Consider the following 20,422-nt stretch of genomic DNA (forward strand, 5'->3'; position numbering starts at 1 on the left):
TATTGGAGATAGCATTAGAAACCAAGGTGTACTGTTGCTAGTGGTTAAAATCATCTCAGTGTTTTGTTTTTTTTTTTTTTGGCCATACCGCTCGGTTTGCGGGATCTTAGTTTCCCAACCAGCGATCGAACCCAGGCCCCAACCGGGGCCCCTGCAGTGGAAGGGTGGAGTCCTAACCACTGGACCACCTGGAAATTCCCTTTCTCTTTTAAAAAGGAAAAAAAAGTTAAAACCCCAATTCTTGTTTTGTTTACCTCTGACAAAACTAGGCTATATACAAGTTAGCTCCACAGTGTCTTCAACTAATGATCTTGAAAAGGTAAAGTCAATATGTGTCTGTGTAATGACCAGAGAGGGGGCTAAAGAAATCAGCATTCATGAAGTATGCCTCCCTTTATACCTCCGATATTGTAAAAACAAATTCCTCTCTTTTGTCTTAAACAAAAGTAGATACTGGTTCAAAGTGGGAATTGTTTTCTTATTAACTGCCCACATAAAACAGACCCTTTTATATAGCTATGAGAAAGGAATTTGTTCATTGTTTTTGCTATGGTAGGGGAAGAAGGAAGGCACAACATGAATCTTTTAGGCACTTTTTATTTTCCAAAAAAATTTGTCATTTATATATATAAACATCTCATTCTCTCAAAAAATTCTACAACTATACAGCTGTTTGCTCCATTATTTGCATAGGAAATGACCACAATACAAAAATAAGAGGGAAAAAGAAGCAAAACAGCAACCAACTTATGCTTTCCATGTAGGTATGTTTCCACGTATAAACATTTTGAAGCCTCTTACAAAATATTTACACCGTTTGTCATCTATTTACACGTTTTTAAGAGCAACTTTTCTAACAAACAAAACTATAATTTATCAAGTTATGAAAATTTTCTAAAAAATTTACTATATTACCACAAAATAAATAAAGATAAACAATATTTTAAAAACAAAATTAAATTTTCATTTCAATTAAGACCGCTTTTGGCATTTTGCTTATTCATTCTGCCCTTTGGTTGACAGCATCAGTGTCACATTACTATTTTATATTGCATATGTGTAGCACTTACTTCCTTAAGTTTTCAACATGTCATTTATAATTAAAGGCAGACACTGAGTCAGTATTAACAATAGATTAACTAAACTGCACTGTAATTTAGGTAAAATTACTGTGTCTCACTGTATATTACATGCAAAGTCGACATAAACTGGCATTTAACCAACTGTACTGCACGAGCAAACATCTCGATATATGAAACCTGCATCATAAATTCCATGTTTCCATATACGAAAAACTACATCATAAACTCAACATTGCCATGTGAAAACTACGTAAGTCCGTCTTTTTAAAAAATGATACTGTTCAGCTTGTTGTAAGAGGTTTAATTTTTGAATATTGTTAACTGTCTTTTAGCTCGAGTTCACAATTCATACAAAATGTCGCTCATATTTAAAATAAACAATCTGATTTTAATCAGTGCATGAAATCTGCTCTTGAAGTTCATTTGAATGATTATTATCTCTTCCCCCTAGAGAAATGAATTTGGTAAGGTTTTAAAAGGTATCTTACCACAGGTTCTAACTGTCAATGTATTCATGGTTATTTTCAAAAGAATTATTTATGATTTTTCCCCAAAAGAATCTTAGAAAACGTGTAATAAACCTATAAAGCTGATTTGCATATTTACAAAATTTCGAAGAGCAAATATAGGCAACTCATATTTTAAAAAAAAAAAAAAAAAGTTTGTTCAATGGCTATTTGGAATTGCCAGGTATGCTGCGCACCTCTAGAGAATTACCTAGTATTGAAAAAAACTCCTCTGATGTCAAGTAAAATCTTGACACACAATCCAGCCGACTTCCTGTGCCTGCCAACTGACTTGTTTACTAAACACTGTCACATTAAACGGTGGTGCTTTGGGAAGAACACTGCAAACACACCCTGCACGCCCAATCCGCACTGAGATGAGGCTGCCTGTCTGAGATGATTGGCATCTGCCTGGGTGAAGCCAGGTTACAGCAAGCATTCCAGATTCTGAAAAGGACCAAACACTTTGGTATTAATACAATGTATTCCCTGTTTTCTCAAATATACAAAATATACATTTCCAGTCTTTTGTTTTCGTTTTCATCTTTCTCTATATAGTTAAGTTTGTAGTTTAGAATTTTGCCAAGCGAGCGGAGGAGCGGCGGCAGGCGATACGCGGGTGGCGGCAGCGGCATCTCAGTTCTGGTGCCTCTTCATGTGCAGGGCCAGGTGGTCCGAGCGGGAGAAGCTGCGGTTGCACACGCCGCACTGGAAGGGCTTGGCCCCCGTGTGCTTGCGGTAGTGTCGGGTCAGCTCGTCCGAGCGCGCGAACCTCCAGTCGCAGCCTTCCCAGGTGCACTTGTACGGCTTCTCACCTGCGCCAAGGGACCAAGAGGAGGAGGTGAAGGGATGACTCGGAACACGGACACAGGCAGTACTGCCTGCTAAGGCGTTTCTCTCAAACTCATGCTCCGAGGAGGGAAGTGTGCGAATTCCTTGATGAACTAAAAACCCCTCGAGTCATCTAGCACAGAGAGTCACTGTTTTGCAGAAGAGCACTTAATTACAGAGAGAAAAAGTATTCTGTCCATCAATACTATAAACTTAATGGACCACAACTGAGATCCTTTACTTCAACAAAGTGGTCCTAAAAGTTTCTGAATTAGCCACACTGGAACGTCCAGCACGTAAGCCAGTTTGCTTGAACACATGGCTTTCCAACATGGACTACTGGGCACTGGCTCTTTGAAATTCACTCCAGTACACATACGTACACACCTTCCCATTTTTCAGACTGAAGCAAACCAAAGCTGGAAAAAGAGTAAAGTTGAATGGTGCTAAAGCTTTATGCATTTGCCATTTAATAATTCCTCAACCAGATCAGAAAGTCTGGTACCGATAACTTCACTTTGGTGAAGGGTCATGAAACAGCCACAACAATTCTAACATTTGCTGATAAATGCATTTAATTTTCCTCTGCAATGCATTGAGCCAAAAAGCAAAATTCACTTCATCAATGACGTGCCAAATGCATATTATATGCCAGGCACCGTCCTGAATGCTTAGGATAAAACAAAAATGCCTGACCTCATGGAGCTTGTATGTGTAACATAGAAAAGCCTCTAATTCAATCTTCCTGTTCTTTCACAGCTCTCTTCACTTAAATGGTGAATTGATATCTGAGCCGCTGCCCTATCCCTTGCAATCTGTATTTTTCTTAATGTTGTCTAAAGTTTGCTGGTTGCTAATCTTTCAAAACTACTCAGTATTGGCAGCCCAAAAGGATTCTGCCTATAGTGGCACCCAAAGAAACTCCCGGATGGTCTGGCAAAGGCCTTTGCTACCCTTCACTCCAGACCAGCTTCTGACTTCATGCAATTACCCTGCATCATTGCATATTTTTGATATACAAATAAAATTAATGTCACTTTTGGAAAAAAAAACTACTTGCTATTTATAAGGCAGTCGTAACTCCCAGTTTTAGAATTGATTAGTTCTATTTAATTAAGATCATGTATTCCTCTAAATAAACCCCCAAACCTAAGAACTTCTCACTGAGCATTCACTTGTAGTTCCTATATTTTTGCTTTATTTTGTTATGATTTTCCATGAGTTTGTTTAAGATGAGAGCTTGTGAAGTCAATCTGCACATTAAAGTACTGCTGGCTTACTGCTGAGTTTTATATGGATAGCATTTTAAAACTCTGAGCAGCCAAACTCCTAAATTCCTTAAAACGTTTTCTTCTGCAAGGGAAGAGGTGCTTTGAACACTGGTTACTCAGTACCACAATGAAATCCAACTACCTTTCTGCCTGATTTAGCAGGATCATATTCAGGAAGTTGTAAGATTACTCAACTGAGTCCAAATTTTAAAAGACATTGTTCACATCAACTGAGATTTCCACAGCTCGTGGTTAATGTATTTTTGCTGTCCTGATAACCACTCTTGACACCTGAACAAAATCCCATTAAGGACAAAGATGGAAGGGCCAGAGCAGCCCTCTGAATCTTGCACCAGTTACTTCCCAGGAGATTTCCTTTCAACTCCTGTGGTGTGCACCCCTTAGCCACCCTTCGCCTCTCCTCTCCTCTGCCTCTGAGCCAAGACACAGATATTTTTTGTGTTTTTAAGTCCCTTTTAGGTTCCTACTGCTCCATTTAAAAAAAATGCACACTTCAATACCTGAAGTGATTTTTTTCCCCCTCAGAGTAAATTCAAAGAATTTAAGCTAATATACTTAAACCTTTTGAGTAACAAGAAATAAACCACTTTTCTTTCACTTATATTCACATGTAATCTGTTTAATACATAGAAACGTCTTAATGCCAGTTGTAAATGTAGCTATCACTTTTGTCGATGTAAATCAAACAGAAAAAATTAACCTTTTGCACACAAGTGTTTGTTTTTGTTCCCCGTGAAAAATAAATCACAAAAACAAACATGTTGGTTAAATACTTTACTGTCATTTAATGGGAAGAGAAAGTTATTTCTGATGTCTGAGGCAAGGAAAAAAATTCCTAAAGTGCCCCAAATTTAAAAGAAGTCATTCTAGTCTTTTGAATTGAATAATTAAATGGCAAGAGAACTGAATTTTCAAAGTTTATTTAAGAAACAAGGGACACTAGACTCTTTTTGTTCACTATTTTTACTGGCTAGGAAGCAATAAACTGCATCAGTATTTTTAAAAGTTTACTTTACTGATTGGTTGAAAAACGGTAGCCATGAAAATTCCTAAAACATTTGGGGTTTTGCTCTCAATTTATATGTATCTATAGATTATTCAGCCAAGAATACTACCACTGTCTGGACGTTAGTTATGGGGCCAGGGCTTCACCATAAAAGCAAGGACAACTATTCCCCACTTGAGGCAGTTTCTACGGGATTTGTTCAAGTGTCAACACGGCTCAAGTAAAACATTGTAGAGGAAACTGGTACCCAATTTTTGGCCAAATAGCAGATTCAGGCCTTTCTTCCTTAGCCAGAAACACTATGCATAGTACTTCTGGGAAACCAAACTAACTTCCTTTAAGTTATTTCAACAAGATAGAGCTTTCAAAAGTTTAATTGGATTTTTACAGAATCTCTTTCCAATACCACCAATTTAAAATATTTAGTTAAGCTCTTTCAACATCAACTGTATTTTTAAGTTCTCATGCTGTTAATGTGAAACTTTCCAAAGGCAAAAAGAAAAAAAAAGTGACAAATTTGTACAGCATGTAAAACAAGCTTCATTTATCTCAAATAAAGTATGTACTTTCTCATTCTCTTTTAAAATTACTAGGACTATTTTACTAGAAATCCCTGATCTTTTAAAAAATTGTTAAGTTACACATACATATGGGTCCATACTGATTAAGTCAATTAATGTTAAGCAAAAACATTACCAGTAGAAGAAGGGAGTAGGCAGAAGCAGACACTGAGCACATACTCCCAACTCAGGTACTTGTATCTCATTTATCCTCACAACACCTCCAGGAGTCAGAAGCAAAATGATGAGCTCCACGTTCAGAAGCCTGGCCTGCCACTTTTCCTCAATGTCCTGCCTACATCCTCCATTAGCAAACACTAATACACGCTCTATATGAATGGCTTAAGGAACACAAAGATATTGTTCACCTCTATTTAAAGATTCTGAAGCCACTTGTGAAGCTCAGTTAATGACTAGCTTAATGGACTGAGAGCAGGCCTGAAATCACAGACCGTCTGAAGCACAGGACACACTCCGACTGAGCCATCCCTGGCTGGGCGGAGACCTGCTTTTCAGGACCTGTGGAGTCCTGAGAGCTGTTCTATGCTGGGACTGACAATCCCCAAATATCACCTAATGACGGCTCTCTTTTACCCCAGGCTAAAGGAACTTCAGTGGGTTAGCAGAACATGTCTGTAAAGTATTTGAAAAGTCTTTAGCGATGTTTTTTCTTCTGCTGAATAGATTAAGAAATGACTTTTGAATCTACCACAATAGAATGGGAAAAGTTTCTCTGCTCTGCTGAACATACTCAATAGACTCACACCAAGGCCTTTCCCTAGAATGTTCTACACAGATTCTTCTAACAAAAGAAAAATATCACAGATGGCAATATTTATCTTACAATAGTTATTTTAGGTAACGTTTTTGTTACAGCAAATGTGTGTACCTGGTTTCCTTCCTGATGGCTAAAAAATAAATCCAATCAATTACGTTTGACAGAGGCCCAAAATCATCAAAATTCAAGTCAATGTTTAGTAAAGGAGAGTATAACCTGTACTGATGAGTGTAACCTGTACCAAGCGACTTGCAAAACACAACGAATAAGACTTGGTCTCTGGCCTCAAAGAGCTTAACATCCATATTCTATTCTGACTGTTAAAGTGGAATAAAATTATTTCAATAGTCAATACTTAAGCTTAATTCTTAGAATTTGAGTCCTTGATGCTCAAAATGGGCTCTTATTTCAGGAGGAAAATATTTTCATGCAATTCAAGAATAATTAGATCTTTCCCATCATTAGCGACTTAAGGAATTTAGAGCTGAAACAGTATACATTCTAATAAAAGGATAAAAAAAAGAAGCTTTAATCCAAGATTAAATAAACTCATAGGGAAATGTTAGGTATCTTAAAAAACAGACAAAGCAAGATGATTTGGGCTCATTAATTCATATTTCTATATATCTATGTCAGTAATTTTCCATTAAAAATCTTTTTATTAAAGGTCATTGCAGAACATCTCCTACACCTGGCAACAGAAGGGTAGGCAGTTCATTTCAAAGATCTGTATTGTCAGTATTTGCAAAATGCACCTAATGTTTACTAGATATAGTATCCCTGTCAATAACGTACTCACTTTAAGGAGGCTAATTAAAAGGATATATTAAGAAATTCCCTTCTTTCTCCCTGTGTATCTTTAAAATCGGACTCACCTGATTCCTTCTAGAAAACCTCTGAACAGTCCAAGAGAAATCATTCCACTTCTCTATATCCCCATCATCACTTAAATGTGATTTAAATGACTGATTTACACTGGCACAGATATTGCCGAATGAAGGCTTCAAATAGCTGTATTTTGCCTCCTTAACTAGCCATGAAAGTTCCTCAAAGGCAGAGACTGTCTTCTATTGCCTCACTTCTCCTCATGCACCTTTGGTTAATCACGTTTGGCCCAAGGCTGACCAACTTGGGAATTTTCATTCACGAAAAGGAGGGAAGGTATAAGAGACAGGGAAGCATCTAGTGTGAGGCCACCATATTGTGTCTTTTTTTTCTACGAACCCACCGGCAGCAGGGCTTTGCCTGGTTCTGTTTTGCTGAGGACCACTGAGTGTAATCTGATTAAAGGTACATTTAGGCGAGAACCGTACTTTTTAGCCTCTTCAGAAGGACATGTTCAGAATCAGTTGATTATCCATCCTGAAGTTGTCCAAGGATAAATCAACTATGTAAATGAGCTTTCTTTTCCAGAACTGGACTGGATTTGGTGAAAACCAAGCAGTTGTGGAGCCCCTAGTGCTGGCCAAAGGCAGCCAGGGAACTGCTACACCTGAAGGGGACAGGGGTGGGTGTGATATCCTGGGTGACAGGATATCTCTACCCCAGCAGGACCAATCTCTAGGCACCTAAGCTCCTCTCTGCTACTTCTCCTAGGGGTTCTGGACAAAAACATCCTCTATCATTGATAGTGTTAATGAAATACCAATTCCTGAGTCTCCTGACAAAAAGACAACATTCAGATTCACCTTCTTGTAGTAAGAGCCCAAACCAAATTTTTTTTTAAAAAAAGCAAAGTCTTGGTGAAATATTTTACCTTCTCCTTTTTAACCAAACCAGAAAAATTCTGTTTTCATTTTTCTAGCACTGAATGAGTACTAGATATCCTTTCCTTTAATTTGCACTTAACGTGGTTACCTTGACCTGCAGATTCTTCCCAACTCTTAAAGGTTTATATTTATAAAGTAGTCAAAAGTATTTTCTTTTGCCCCGATGTTTTTTTATGAAAGCTACCTATGGTGTACTTCTAAAACAGTAACTCCCCCTTAATCAGAGTTGTTAAAGATCCTTGAATATAAATAATACAGGCTGACAGAATAGGAATGCTGCTACAGAGACACTTACTGAAGTAGGACACTACTTTGTTTCTAATCTTTCACCTGAAAAGACGTAGCTCATCAAGTCAACAACTATTACTTTCTATAGAGCTAAAAATATCTGCCAAAGTAAAAACCTTTGGTGATTAAACCATTACTTTAAAAAAAAACTACATTCTCACTACCTTCACAGCTAACTGTTTCTGTCTCAACTTCAGCAATTCTATTTAATCCATCTATGAACCACCTTCTCCCACTAATTTATAAAAACAGAAGAAGAGATTCTCTTTGGATCCTCCACAAGATCAGTCAAAAACGTTTACTTAATCAAATTATACTTAACCTTCCATAAGCTTTATCATCTCAAAATAACGTTTAATCAATTTCCTATGTAAATGTTTTTCGGATGAAAGAACAAGTCCCAAAAGCAAAGTTTAATCTTCCCAGTGAGTCATTAAAAAGAAATTGTTTCTAAGCTTTCACGCTCATAAATACCTTTCCAGGGGTCTGAACCAGAGAATCTCTTTAAGCCACTATTTTTTTTGTTTACATTAACTTGAAATTGTCAATATAGAAAATAAATTTCAAAGCTGCAAACAAAAATAATTTAAGAATGTTTAACTAGTAACATATAACACAGGCTAAATGTGATACTTTTTCCTGCATAGTTTTCAAATATAGACTCAAAAAAATCACTGAGCACTAAATAATTTCATGCTGCAAAACTTCTTCGCCTCTACAGATAACACAGGTTACACATTTAACCAATATTGATCTCTAGATCCAAACTGCATGATCTCCACTAAGGCCATATATACAATCATACGCTGATTTTAGCTCTAAATCATCTTTTAAGGAAATGAAGTCCTTCCTATATTTTTTAAGTGTTCTACCACTTCCCACAGTTCCACAAAAGGAGTAACTCATGCTCAGAACATTATGAATGTTTTCTATTTGTGGGGAAGTGTTACAAATCAAAATACCTTTATTATCAACACGGTCAGTATTTTAAAATAAAAATCCATACCTAACATAATTAATGGATAATAAGTGTAGAGCAAGGAACTAGACAGGAATTTATATCTAAGGATTTTTTAGTACCCAAACTGAAACTAAAATCAATGCTTAGCAATAAATCTCTAGCAGAGATTCTGTATTTTAAAGTATACATGGTAACATCTTAATATAAATGTCATTAGAAAAGAAAGTGTTCTACAGAGCAAGTAAGGCAGAACGTAGGAATTTAGTCTCTTTACAAGTAGGCTTGGGCTCAAAATCTTTGCAAGGCTTACTGTGAAATTCTTTCTTAAACAAGGAATCCCAAATACAGCTCACTGTGAGATTCTAACAGGATAGTGCTTCACTCACAGTCCATTTTGTGTTGTTATGTTAATTATGTTTCCATTTTCTTCTGTGGGGTGTTTCCAATGGTCCTTTTCTTGTCAACCCATGGCAGGGCGTTCTGGGGTCATTTAGTCCCCACGTGGCAGCCCGTGCAGAGTCTGGGTCTAAGGGATACTGGAGCCCAGTGCGTGTGCTGCTCAGATTCTGCACAGATGCTCGTTTTCTGCCCGGCTCCAGACAGCTGACAAAGGACCTTAAAATGTTACCATACCCGCTTTTCCCAACTGCTTTAGTATATACTCTAGGGTTAAGTGTACAGCCATACATGTGACTAAAACTACTCAGATTTCAAACATCTGTATTCAGAGTTCACTATTTAATTCTTCAGAACTCTTTCTTTGGAAAGTAAGTACTTTTTACTAATGTGTAAACACAATTTTCAAAGAAATTTCCACACTCATGAAACCAGTATCAGATGATGAGAAATGTTTTCAATTTCTTGCAAATTTTTCTTTGTTATATATAGTCTTAACTTTTTCCTATATTTTGGCCCCAAGCCTGTGCTCAGAAGTTTTTAAAATCTTCACTACGAAATTAAAGACAGTAAGATGTATGAGCAGAAACAACTATACTGCTGGTTGCAGCAGAATATTCTTTTTGATTTATGAATCAGTTTAACAGTCACCTTGATTTGTAAGGGCAGAATGGTATGTGAATCTCTTTTTTAAAAAGGTGCTTGGGAGCAGCTTTCAAATGATGGCAATGGGTAAAGCCCCTTGTACACATCATGAGGCTTACACAAATTTCAGTAGAATGTTCGAATTTAAATGGTGTTAAGAGTGCAAATAATTTTATTTGGAAATATACACTTCTTGACACTGTTGCCTAGAAGCAGCCATAATTATTTCTAACCAGAGGCATGACATGTATATACACACACTACAAATAACACACAAACACCCCTACACACGTTTAAGGGTACCCGTATAGGCTTACAAGTATGGTACCACATGTATATAAAGATGTAGCATGTTTTTAAGTGAAATAGTTTTTTCCCTAGAAAAGAGGAAACATCCGTTTCAGGTATTCTGTCTACCCATATATAGAACTTTTTATTATTTGCATATTCTTTCTGAATAAAGAATCGAAGTGTATAAACTTAGAAAAACTTGAATGCTACGAGACTTCTGGTTCAAGAAACTGATTATTTTCTACTCTTTCATCCCAAATATTTTTAAAAAGGTCTTGTTTTGGAAGGACTATTTCCTTAGGTTCAATTTTTAAGTCAAGAAGCATTTGCAATCTAAAAATCCAGAATATGCAATTAAATAGAACTCAGGCATAGGCTGTTCTAATTGCTTAAATCGTTTTTAAAACATAAGGTAACTTGACATTTTAAAGCAATCACAATTATATTCCAAAGAAATCCTAGGGTCCTTCACATTCTGCCTGCCAAATGGCAATCATTTCAAAAGTCATTTTTTATTTTTGATATCAAAAACAAGATCGACCTTCCCATATAAATTGTTTTTAAAGTCCCCTAACAAATTGTCAGGGGAGGTGGGAAGGGGGTGGGCGGGAGAGAGAAAGAAAACAAAAATCTAACACATGAGAGCAGTTACTTAGAAATACCTGGGCCTTTAAAGGAAGAAGAAGAAAAAAAAAGACTTTGCTGGCTTCAGATACATTCATTAAAAAACAACAGGCAGGGAGGGGAGGATGCAATGAGAGAGCACAGGTAATTTTCTAAGGCATTGTCTAGAAACTAGAAATGAGGAGAAAACAACCTCAATGCTCTATGATTACCCAAGAACGGGTTTAGCCAGATGAACAAGTCTGCTACAAACCCTCCCCAAGGCATCTGAAAGGCTATCAAACAAAACTTTATTAAACTGGATTACAGGGTCTCACTCATCAGATGTCGATGGCCACACATTTATGATCTGGTGAAAAAGTCGATGCATGGGACCCAAACTAGGCCTACATCTTCTTTTTAGTTGTTTTTTGTTTTTTTTTTAAGTACGAGCATTGTTAAGACAACCCACTATTAAATTTCTCTGCCAGCAGGTCAAGTTCCAGACTCCTAGGTATAAGCATTCAGAGCACTAAACCCTGACAGGGGTTGCAAGGCCACTTAGATATGCTCTGACTACATCCCTGCAATAAGCAGTTGATTACATCGTTATATAGTATCGCCCTCCTCTTTTATTAGGAGACTTTAACCTCAGGAGAAACGTGTTCTCTCCTTTCTATCTCCTGTTTCAAGGACTTTCAAAGGAAAATAAAACAATCGTTCAGAAGTTTTGAAGTTATTTCCTCTTCTCCTTAATCAAAATTCAAGTAAAAACCCATTTTCAATGTTTCCTTAATATATAACACATAAAGGATAGTTTAGTATTTCTATAGGGAATGTTTTCATGGCCTTGTCATATGTATTCTGAAAACTTCAGGTTGAGTTTATATGCTTAATGGCTGTTTGTTTAACTATAAATATAACTTCTACTTTGGGCTGCTGAGGTAGGATCTTTCCTTTTACATAATCAATCTGTCTCTATCTAAAAACTTTGGGCCGGATTAACCCATTGGTTTCACTGATAAATACATGAGATGTCTTTTCTTTAAAAGCAATTGCTCAGAAAGCCCTGGAACCTACCACGTTGTCGCCAACACTATTCAGGTTTGAAGAAGTAGTGTTTATCATTGCGATATCAAGTAATACTTCCTAACGTGCATACAAAATGTCTGCAGCCATATTCCTCTTAGAGCTCGATCTCAGCACTGACCTTTGTTCAAAGGCTTTTACTTTTTAATGCAGCAGTTAAGAGATAACTGTTTCATTTATCAAAACTCAATTTCCATAGTAACATCCAGCCTGGGGAGATTCAAGTCCTCAGACTAATCCAACAACCCATTCAAAGGAACTGTTGAATACTTTGGTTTCCATAGCAATGATGGAATAAAACATTTTGCTAGGTCATTGCTTTTATTAGCAAACTTATTCTCTGAACTTTAGGTTAAAGCTGCATTTACTGAGAGAAAAAAAACAAAACATCACTTTGTATAGGTTCCTCCCTTTAGAGCTATCCTTTTAAGAAAATCACGAAAAGTAACCACCTATATATTTGCAAATACTTTGGGTACTTGGAGGCTTTTACAGCTTGCCACCTCGTTTCGTCCTCAAATGAGTTCTGATGTAAAGTTTTAAAATGAAAAAGCATTTTTAAATGATTGTATAGATCTGACAAGATATGTATTCACAAAATTATAGGGGCTAAACATGTTAAACACGGATGAGATATAAGCTAGAATAAAGATAAAGTCTCTCTGATGTATAAAATACGGGCTGGGGTAGGATGTAGAGTAACTTTTAAACCATGACCCCAGTTTTGCCTGATTTTAATACTCTGCAATTTCGACCCTACCTTTCACCAAGCATGGAAAACATGCTAAACGCAGATATTTTAGGTTAAGGTGAAACTAAAGATAATGTATTCAGCAGTTATGCTTTACATGCTAAATAGAAAAGGTTTTAGTGTTTGATATAGTTTTATAGAAGCCAACTGATTTGCTGCGGAGGGAGAAAATGAGTTACATTTTTTCCTTCAAGATAGGAATAGCAGTGCCATTAAAGTTTTAAAATCCATTAGTAAACTTCGTTGTTTATGTTTGCGAGCAATTAATTCTACGTGAGGTGACAGGGCAAGGCCTTAGTGAGGGAACGTCAGCCTTCCTGGAACCAAACTTTTTCACTGAACTGAATTTTGAGCCAGGCCAGTGCTGAAAAGGTAGGCCATTAAAAAAGTAAAAGTTGAAAGAAGAAAGAAGAGATCAAACCACGTGTTGGCTTTTAAAGGATGAATACCACTTAACACTGTTTACAAAACTCACAGAATTAACAAGAAAATTAACATACCAGTATGAGTCCTCAGATGAGCTTTTAAATGAGAAGATTTTGTATAAACTTTTGTGCAGCCTAAAATAAAGGAGAAGAACAGCGTGTCATTCTGGAGATCCTTTTGCAATCTTTACATTTGATGACTCGGTGTTTAAAATCTGGCTTTAAAGAAGAAATCTCTCACACAAGGAGGTATTTGAAACTTCAATTTTAAGAGATGTCTTAAAGCATACTCCCCTACCACCTGATTAAAGGTATGATGTGATTTGCTTTATGTATCACTTTAGCATAAAGAGAGCAGGCAATCAAGCCAAGCTACAAATGGGAAATGTGTGCTTATACCAGTAGGTGCTTTATACTAACTAGTAACACATACTTCGGTGATTTAAAAAATTTTAATGGCTCTAGAGCTGACAATGTTAAACCATTATCCAAGATGACTGCAATTTTCTGTACTCCCACATTTCTTGTTTTTTCATTTAGTATGTCATGCCATATCATGTATAATAAATTAAACCCTGTATTAATCATAAACTAGCTTATGCCAGCAACTTATAGATATATTCATAACCGTCATCAGTTTATATTTTGGGCCATGTATCTCATTCAAGAATGAGCGTATGTTCACATGCTATCAGAACCAACCTTGAAATCTATTCTGTAGATAGTTCTGTCTTGTAGCAACCTACTCTTCATTCCCACCCCTTATTTTCCCCTACCTTACTTAAGTAATCCCTTTTCAGAGAACTTAATGTAGAATTAACAACTCCAATTTAGATTGCTACAGTAAACAAAGAAAATGTAGCAAGACTCTAAGGTATATAATATTAAAGAGAAAAAAGTCCAAAGTAATCTTTTTTTCCAAATATTCCAGACTTTTTAACACATCACATAAACACTAGGTAACTAAATGGTTACAAACTTGGGTAAGGCACAGAGACTGGGATGCGACAAGAACAGAGTAGGTGAATTTTTTTTTTTTATTGTCAAGCACTACTCTCCCGTGTAAAAAGGCACACACAAACACACACTAAATACACATATCGATGCTTCAACCAGGTAGGATCACATACCCGGATAATCGCAGTAGTGGATGCGTCGTTTCTCCAAATCGGGGTTACTCCTTCTATTGTATCTGACAGGCTGGATGTTTTGCGAAGTAACTGGCAGGGTGGCAGGTAAATTTGGATTATGAATTGCCAGTTTAGAAGCAATTGTAGCAGCATAGGATGGAGGTGGGGTTAAATTCTGGAGCATCTCTGCTTGTCTATCTGGACTTCCAGGCTCTGAGCTTGGTGGTGACGGGGGGAAGTAAGTGGCCTGCTGGGAAAGAAACTGACTTGGCATGGGGTATGTGCAAGGGGGCATGCTCTGGAATTGCTTCATGGCAGTCTGTGGGACGGCAGAGGTGTGAGTGTTAAGACCCGCCATGGCGGCCGACACTGAAACATTAAGACTGTCCATCACTGCTGTCTGGTTTGTAGAACTGGGCATATCTAGATCCGGTGTATTCAGGAGCTGGTACAGGTGGCCCTGCTGGGGAGGGACAGAAAGATGAAGGTCTGGTGTAGGAAGTTCTTGTTTGATGAAAATATTGTTCACCTCTGGAGCTGCGGTCTGGTGGGAGCTGAATATACTGGTGAACTCAGGGAGGGCCTGGGTCGGGGCCGGAGGAGGGGCTGTCGTTTCACTCTGGTGGCTGAAAATGGTAACAGGTTCTGTCTTGATGTGTGTTACGCACGGTCTCTGGGATTTGTAGAGGCCAGTTCTCAGGTGAGTGATGTCGGGGAGGAAGACGTTCATGTTGATACTGTAAGGTAACCCTTCACTGTCAGTGAAGAACTGGTCTACGACTGAGGCACTGTCTCGTCTATACTTTTTATGCTCTGGAATTATAGAAACTGGAGGAAGTTGAGGTGTCAGATACTTCTCCATTTCACATCTTGTCTAAAAAAGAAGAGATACAAACATGTATAATCCACCCAATTCATCATCTCAGGAAGGACAAACTGTGCTTACTAAAAATTCCCCCCAACAATCCTTATGAAAAGTACTAAGGCAAACTCCTAAGTGTTGCTTATAAACATATCTGGTTTATTTGTCAATTGTGTAACAAAATGGTTCACCAAAAACTTACGAAACTGTGTTTAACAAGTATTTGGTAAAATAGCCCCCAATCAACCCCAGATAAAAAGTGAAAGAAACAAACCAAGAAGAAAAAGGAAGCAAACAGAAAAAATATTCCTTTCTGATGCAATAATAAAATATACTTTATCATCACTCACGTACAAGCAGGGTTCCCTGCCCCATTACATTTAAGTTTGCAGCTGAAATACATTATTGTAATATGGCCAAACTACCTTGATTCTGTTTATGTCATACAGGTAAATTCAGTGTTTAAAACAGAAAGAAAAAAAGAAACCCAGCAAACCTTAACCATAATATTGAAACATTTCTCTCTCTCTCTCCTTTTTTTTTTTTTTTTTTTTGCTTGGGTAGATATTGCTAAAATATTTAATATAAAACATATTCCTTGGCTATTTCAGTGCCTTTTCCATTTTATAGTTCAGTGGAAACTTAAATACAATGTCTTGAGCAAAACATAGTATCCACTGAAAAGAACAAACCAACTTCACCCTTCACCATTTGATCTAAACGTTGATTTTAATCAGCAGATTCTGTAATTGGTTAATATGATAATGAAATGTTCCTATTCATATCCCTATCTAAAACAGATCTTTAATTACCTAGGGGAAAACCATTCCCTTGGTAGAGTAGTGCTAAGGGGCCCGTGGGTGGGGATAGGCTGCCTGTCGCCAGCACAGTCATCAGCCAAAGATTTATCCTGTGCTCCTCAGTGGGCCAATGCTACATTCCCCCTCACTCTGTAAAAAGCTCAACCTTATCCTCTTGTGTCTTCTAAGCAGCAAACTGACAAATAACCAAATCATTTTAAAATGGTGATTTTTTTTTTTTTAGGACACAACCCAGCTTGTAACTGGTCTCCTCCGTCTTTTCCAGCTATCGTTTTTCCTGGTATAACATAAACTTCTACAATCTTTTACACTGAAAGGAAATTTCAACAGAAAAAAACCCCACGAAAACACACAAAACACCCCAAACTAGATGCTCATAGAACGATCAACCACGGTATCCTAACCAGTGAATAATACAGTCATTTTCGGCTACTACTTAATTTCAAGTGTTTCAAATCAGACCCCGAATCATTCGGTGTGGATACAGACCGTGTCTCCCGCATAGACACGATTTAAAAATAAAAATTAACGCTCTGGTCTTGTGAGTCACTTCTCTGACAAATGCCACTGCCCTTTCACAGCACTGCGACACTCGCAGACCTCCCGGAGCAGAAGCTGGGTAGCAAATACACAGTGTACCAAGGGGCTATTAAATGAGGCGTCTTGAAATAAACCGAACTAAACCCTTTCGTGCACTTCACTCCCATGGTGGTTAGTGGTTTCTGATTTTAGCTCTTCCAGCTGTTTGCATGTGGGTATGTTTCCAATTTTTTTTTTTTTTCCTTGGGACAGGCTAAAAGTCCCGGGAAGTTTTTTCTGGGCTATATGACTCCCTGCGTGGGCGAAAGAAACAGGCGGTTGCTCTAATTCGGCTGCCGGGCAAGTGTAAAAGCCAACTGCCAGCTTTCATCGAGGCTCCAAGAGGAAATTTACACGCACATGAAGAAACCAACAACCCCCGGTCTTTCTTTGTCTTTCTTTTTAAGGAAAAATAAGCGCTCCAACACCACCTTAGCTTTCCCAACTCCCGTTTCCCAAAGGCAGCCCTACGATAGCGTCTAAAGCAGGTTGCACCAAGGGATATGAAACTAGCACCCCGAGGGGCCTCCCTACAGCACCCTGATTTGCGTTTCCACTGAACCCGGGACGGCGTGGGACGGGGGTGGGTAGGGGGAGAGTCCAAGGCCGGGGCAGCGGCAGGAGGCGGGATTAAGAGGACACGCGGAATCGAAGCAAAGTAGGGCGTGAGGTACGAGGTTTCATCCCCCGAGTGGAAGAAAAACAACTAAGGTGCGTGTGAGCACCAGTTCCCTCCTTACCCTTTCCCGGACAGAGCCGCCAGGGCAGATTCCCCTTGGACCCTCCCCTTCAGGTACCCCCACCTTCTCCCGGCGAAAAGCGAGTGCCCGGCCAGGAGGGCAGGGCGGGGCTGCCCCCCAGACCCGGGCCGCGGTGCGCCCCGACGCGCGCCCCAGCCTGGAGCGGCCCCTGTCGCCCGCGCGTCGCAGCGGCGGGACACGCCCGAGTCCCGGGAGGGAGGCGGAGGGAGGGAGCAGCTCTTCCTACCTGGACCAGCTCCTCGGCTGGCAGTCTCGGGCCGGCGGCGGGCGGCGGCGCCGGCTGTGGCGGCGCGGGCTGCGCCTGCGGGTGGTGATGCGAATGCTTCAGCTCGTCGCCGGGGAAGAGCGCCGCGTCGCGGGCCGGGTTCGCTGCGCCCAGCACGGGCTTGAGCTGAGCGAACACGGGCTCGTCCTGCGGGGGCGGCGGCTGGGGCATAGGTCCCAGGCGGGCGCTCATGGTCAGCACCCGCGTAGCCATGGGAACTCGGGGGTCGGCTCCGGGCGCGGGGTGCGGGTTGAGCGAGCTTCCCACGTCGCCCACGCTGACTCGGGCCGGCGAGCTCGGCGCGGGGCGGCGGGCGGAGGAGGGTAGGCTCCGGGTGGACCCTTCAACTCACACCAGGCGCGGTTTTTGAAGGCGCGCACGAAAACCCAAACTCTTCCGCTCCGCCTCGCGTGAACGCCGATGTCCTCCCGGCGACCACTTTCTCCCGCCCCGCCCCGCCACGCTCCCTCGCTCCCCCGGAGCCCGCTCCCGCCACGGCCGGTGTCCCCGAGCGAGCTGCTAGCGCGCGTACCTGCCCCGCGACTACTGACACTTGACGCCCGCCTCTCTTTTACCCAACTCTTGGGGGGCGGGGCCCAGCGGCGAGACTGGCAGCGCTCCGGCGAATCCCGAGGCCCCGAGGCCGGCCGGGCCGGAGCGACTAGCCTATGAGAAAGGAGAAGCTTGCCCAGAGCTCCGCCTCCGCCGGGCGGACCGCACCCCTCTCGGGCCACGAGCTTCGCGCGCAGGGCGGCCGCGCAGTTTGTACACAACTTCTGTGACAGATTGGGCTGGCGGAGCTGGGGGCGGAGGAAGGAAAGAAGCGGGTGGAATCTGGGGAAGAGAGGGAATTCGGGTGGAGACGTGGAGGGAGATCTCTACGGACTGTTCTCTGCCAGGATTAGAGAGAAAAAAGAGTTTTGCAGGTCTTAGGTGTTGTGCAAGGACCTGAAACTCACAAGCTGAAACCTAGAAGGCAGCTAGGTGCGGGCGCTAGGGTTTTGAAGAGTTTTAATGAGCGTGTATTTTTAAATATACAAAATGTACTTTCTTTAGCGCAGAACTAGGGGCGGTGTGATAAATTTAAAAACAGCTCTTGTCTCTGTGTATCTTTAGCAGTGAATATATCCATTTAGCAAAGCAAATTTGGAATGTCCTGAATAAAAGTTTTAATGGCAAGTATTTTTTTAAGTCCTTACATAAAAGCTTTTTTTTTTTCCCCACAGTATTTAAATGGGTAGGAGTAGTTTTCACACACACTTCAACTTCGTATCCGTGTATGGAGAGGAGGGGGATGGGTCATATGAATTTTGAAGTTTTTAATATTTACACTGTTGATTCTAGCCAAAGCATGCAATCTAATTTAAGCACTGACGACTAGATGAAACGTATTTAAATAGACATTACATCTTTGACTTATTTTTGCTACCACTGTGTGTTCAAAAAGTGGAGTTTAGTATTTACAAAACAGAAACGTAGCACATTTACCTTTCACCATGGCACCTACTCCTACGAAAAGGCAACCAAAGAAGCCACAAACGTTAGACAGGCAGCAGCTCTGAAAACTGGGAATCCAAATTTGTAGGAAAGTAATAGCCAAAATATATCACTGTCCATTGACTGTGTTATAATGGGAAGGTGAATTTTTGCCAGCAATCACCTAAGGAAAGCACTTTCCTTAATCTTTAATGTTCTTGTACAAGATTTTTATCTGGCTTATTGGGAAGCCGTTAACAATACACTGAAATAAAAATGCCTGGAATATTACTACATATGTGTATATATGGTGACAGAACACTATACCATTAGACATTTTTACATATACAACATCACTTCACAGTAAGGCAGCTTTTACAAAAAAGAGTTCTTAGGAAAATGTTCTCCTCAAGAAGTGAATCTAACAAAGATAGGGATCTCGTTTCAGTGTGTAGATTAAAAAAGTTTATATACACAAAGTGTTACAGGTGTTTATTATTAGAAAACATAAAATTATGCTGTAAAAAATATTTTTTCTCCTTTTCATTCTGTTCTTGTTAATGATTCATTTTTAGAGCTGTGATCACTGATTTCAGAGAATGGTTGATGACTACTTTCATGTTACCGAAGTATTATTTAATGTGTTTTGGCAAATTTTTTTCTAAGCAATCACACACCATCCACCTTCACCTTTAAAAAGCCGCCCTGATTTTCTCTGATATTGAACCCAATTATATAATTAAATAATTTAGAAACAGATTATAGAATTGGTATGGGATTTAATGTAACTTTAAAAAAAAATTGAACCTTGCAAGATTTTTAGTACTTAATGCTAATAACATGATCAAACCTGTGTGATATAGATAACTCAATAGAATTTTGTATTCTTTTTAACTTTAAATCTAACTTAGATTTAATACAAGTTGGTATCTATTTATATTTTAATTTGCTTTTAAACCTATCTAGACCTTTCCTTTTGTCTCTCTCTTTTTTTTTTTTAACCAGAGCGTTGATGGCCTGTTATTTCAACCTAAGCTTTTGCTGCAATAAAATCCAGTTATTTTACTGGAAATATTTCTACATTTCACACCATTTTTTAACATGCATTCATTTACAAAAGCGTTTCCAATGCAAAAAAAAAAAGCTATTTGATAAACTTTTAATAAAATATTTTTATAGTCCTTTAAATTTTTTTTCATATTTCCACTTTTCTTAATGAATGCAGATATGAACATACCTATGGTTGGGCTCGAAA

The 20,422-nt window shown here is 39.3% G+C and overlaps 1 protein-coding gene across 1 annotated transcript; it reads right to left on the reverse strand.

The window, feature by feature from the left end:
• Window positions 1-579: 579 nt before the first annotated feature.
• KLF5 (KLF transcription factor 5) lies at window positions 580-18,444 on the reverse strand. The gene is made up of 4 exons (XM_027116080.1): window positions 17,653-18,444; window positions 14,404-15,277; window positions 13,349-13,408; window positions 580-2,403 (listed from the first exon to the last, which is right to left on the reverse strand). The coding sequence occupies exons 1-4, from the start codon at window positions 17,902-17,904 to the stop codon at window positions 2,225-2,227; spliced, it is 1,365 nt and encodes a 454-aa protein (XP_026971881.1). The 5' UTR covers window positions 17,905-18,444; the 3' UTR covers window positions 580-2,224.
• Window positions 18,445-20,422: the final 1,978 nt, after the last annotated feature.

Source organism: Aethalodelphis obliquidens, unplaced genomic scaffold (genome assembly GCF_003676395.1).
Source record: "Aethalodelphis obliquidens isolate GAN/ISIS:26980383/991018 unplaced genomic scaffold, ASM367639v1 scaffold15, whole genome shotgun sequence".
Classification (NCBI taxonomy): Eukaryota; Metazoa; Chordata; class Mammalia; order Artiodactyla; family Delphinidae; genus Aethalodelphis; species Aethalodelphis obliquidens.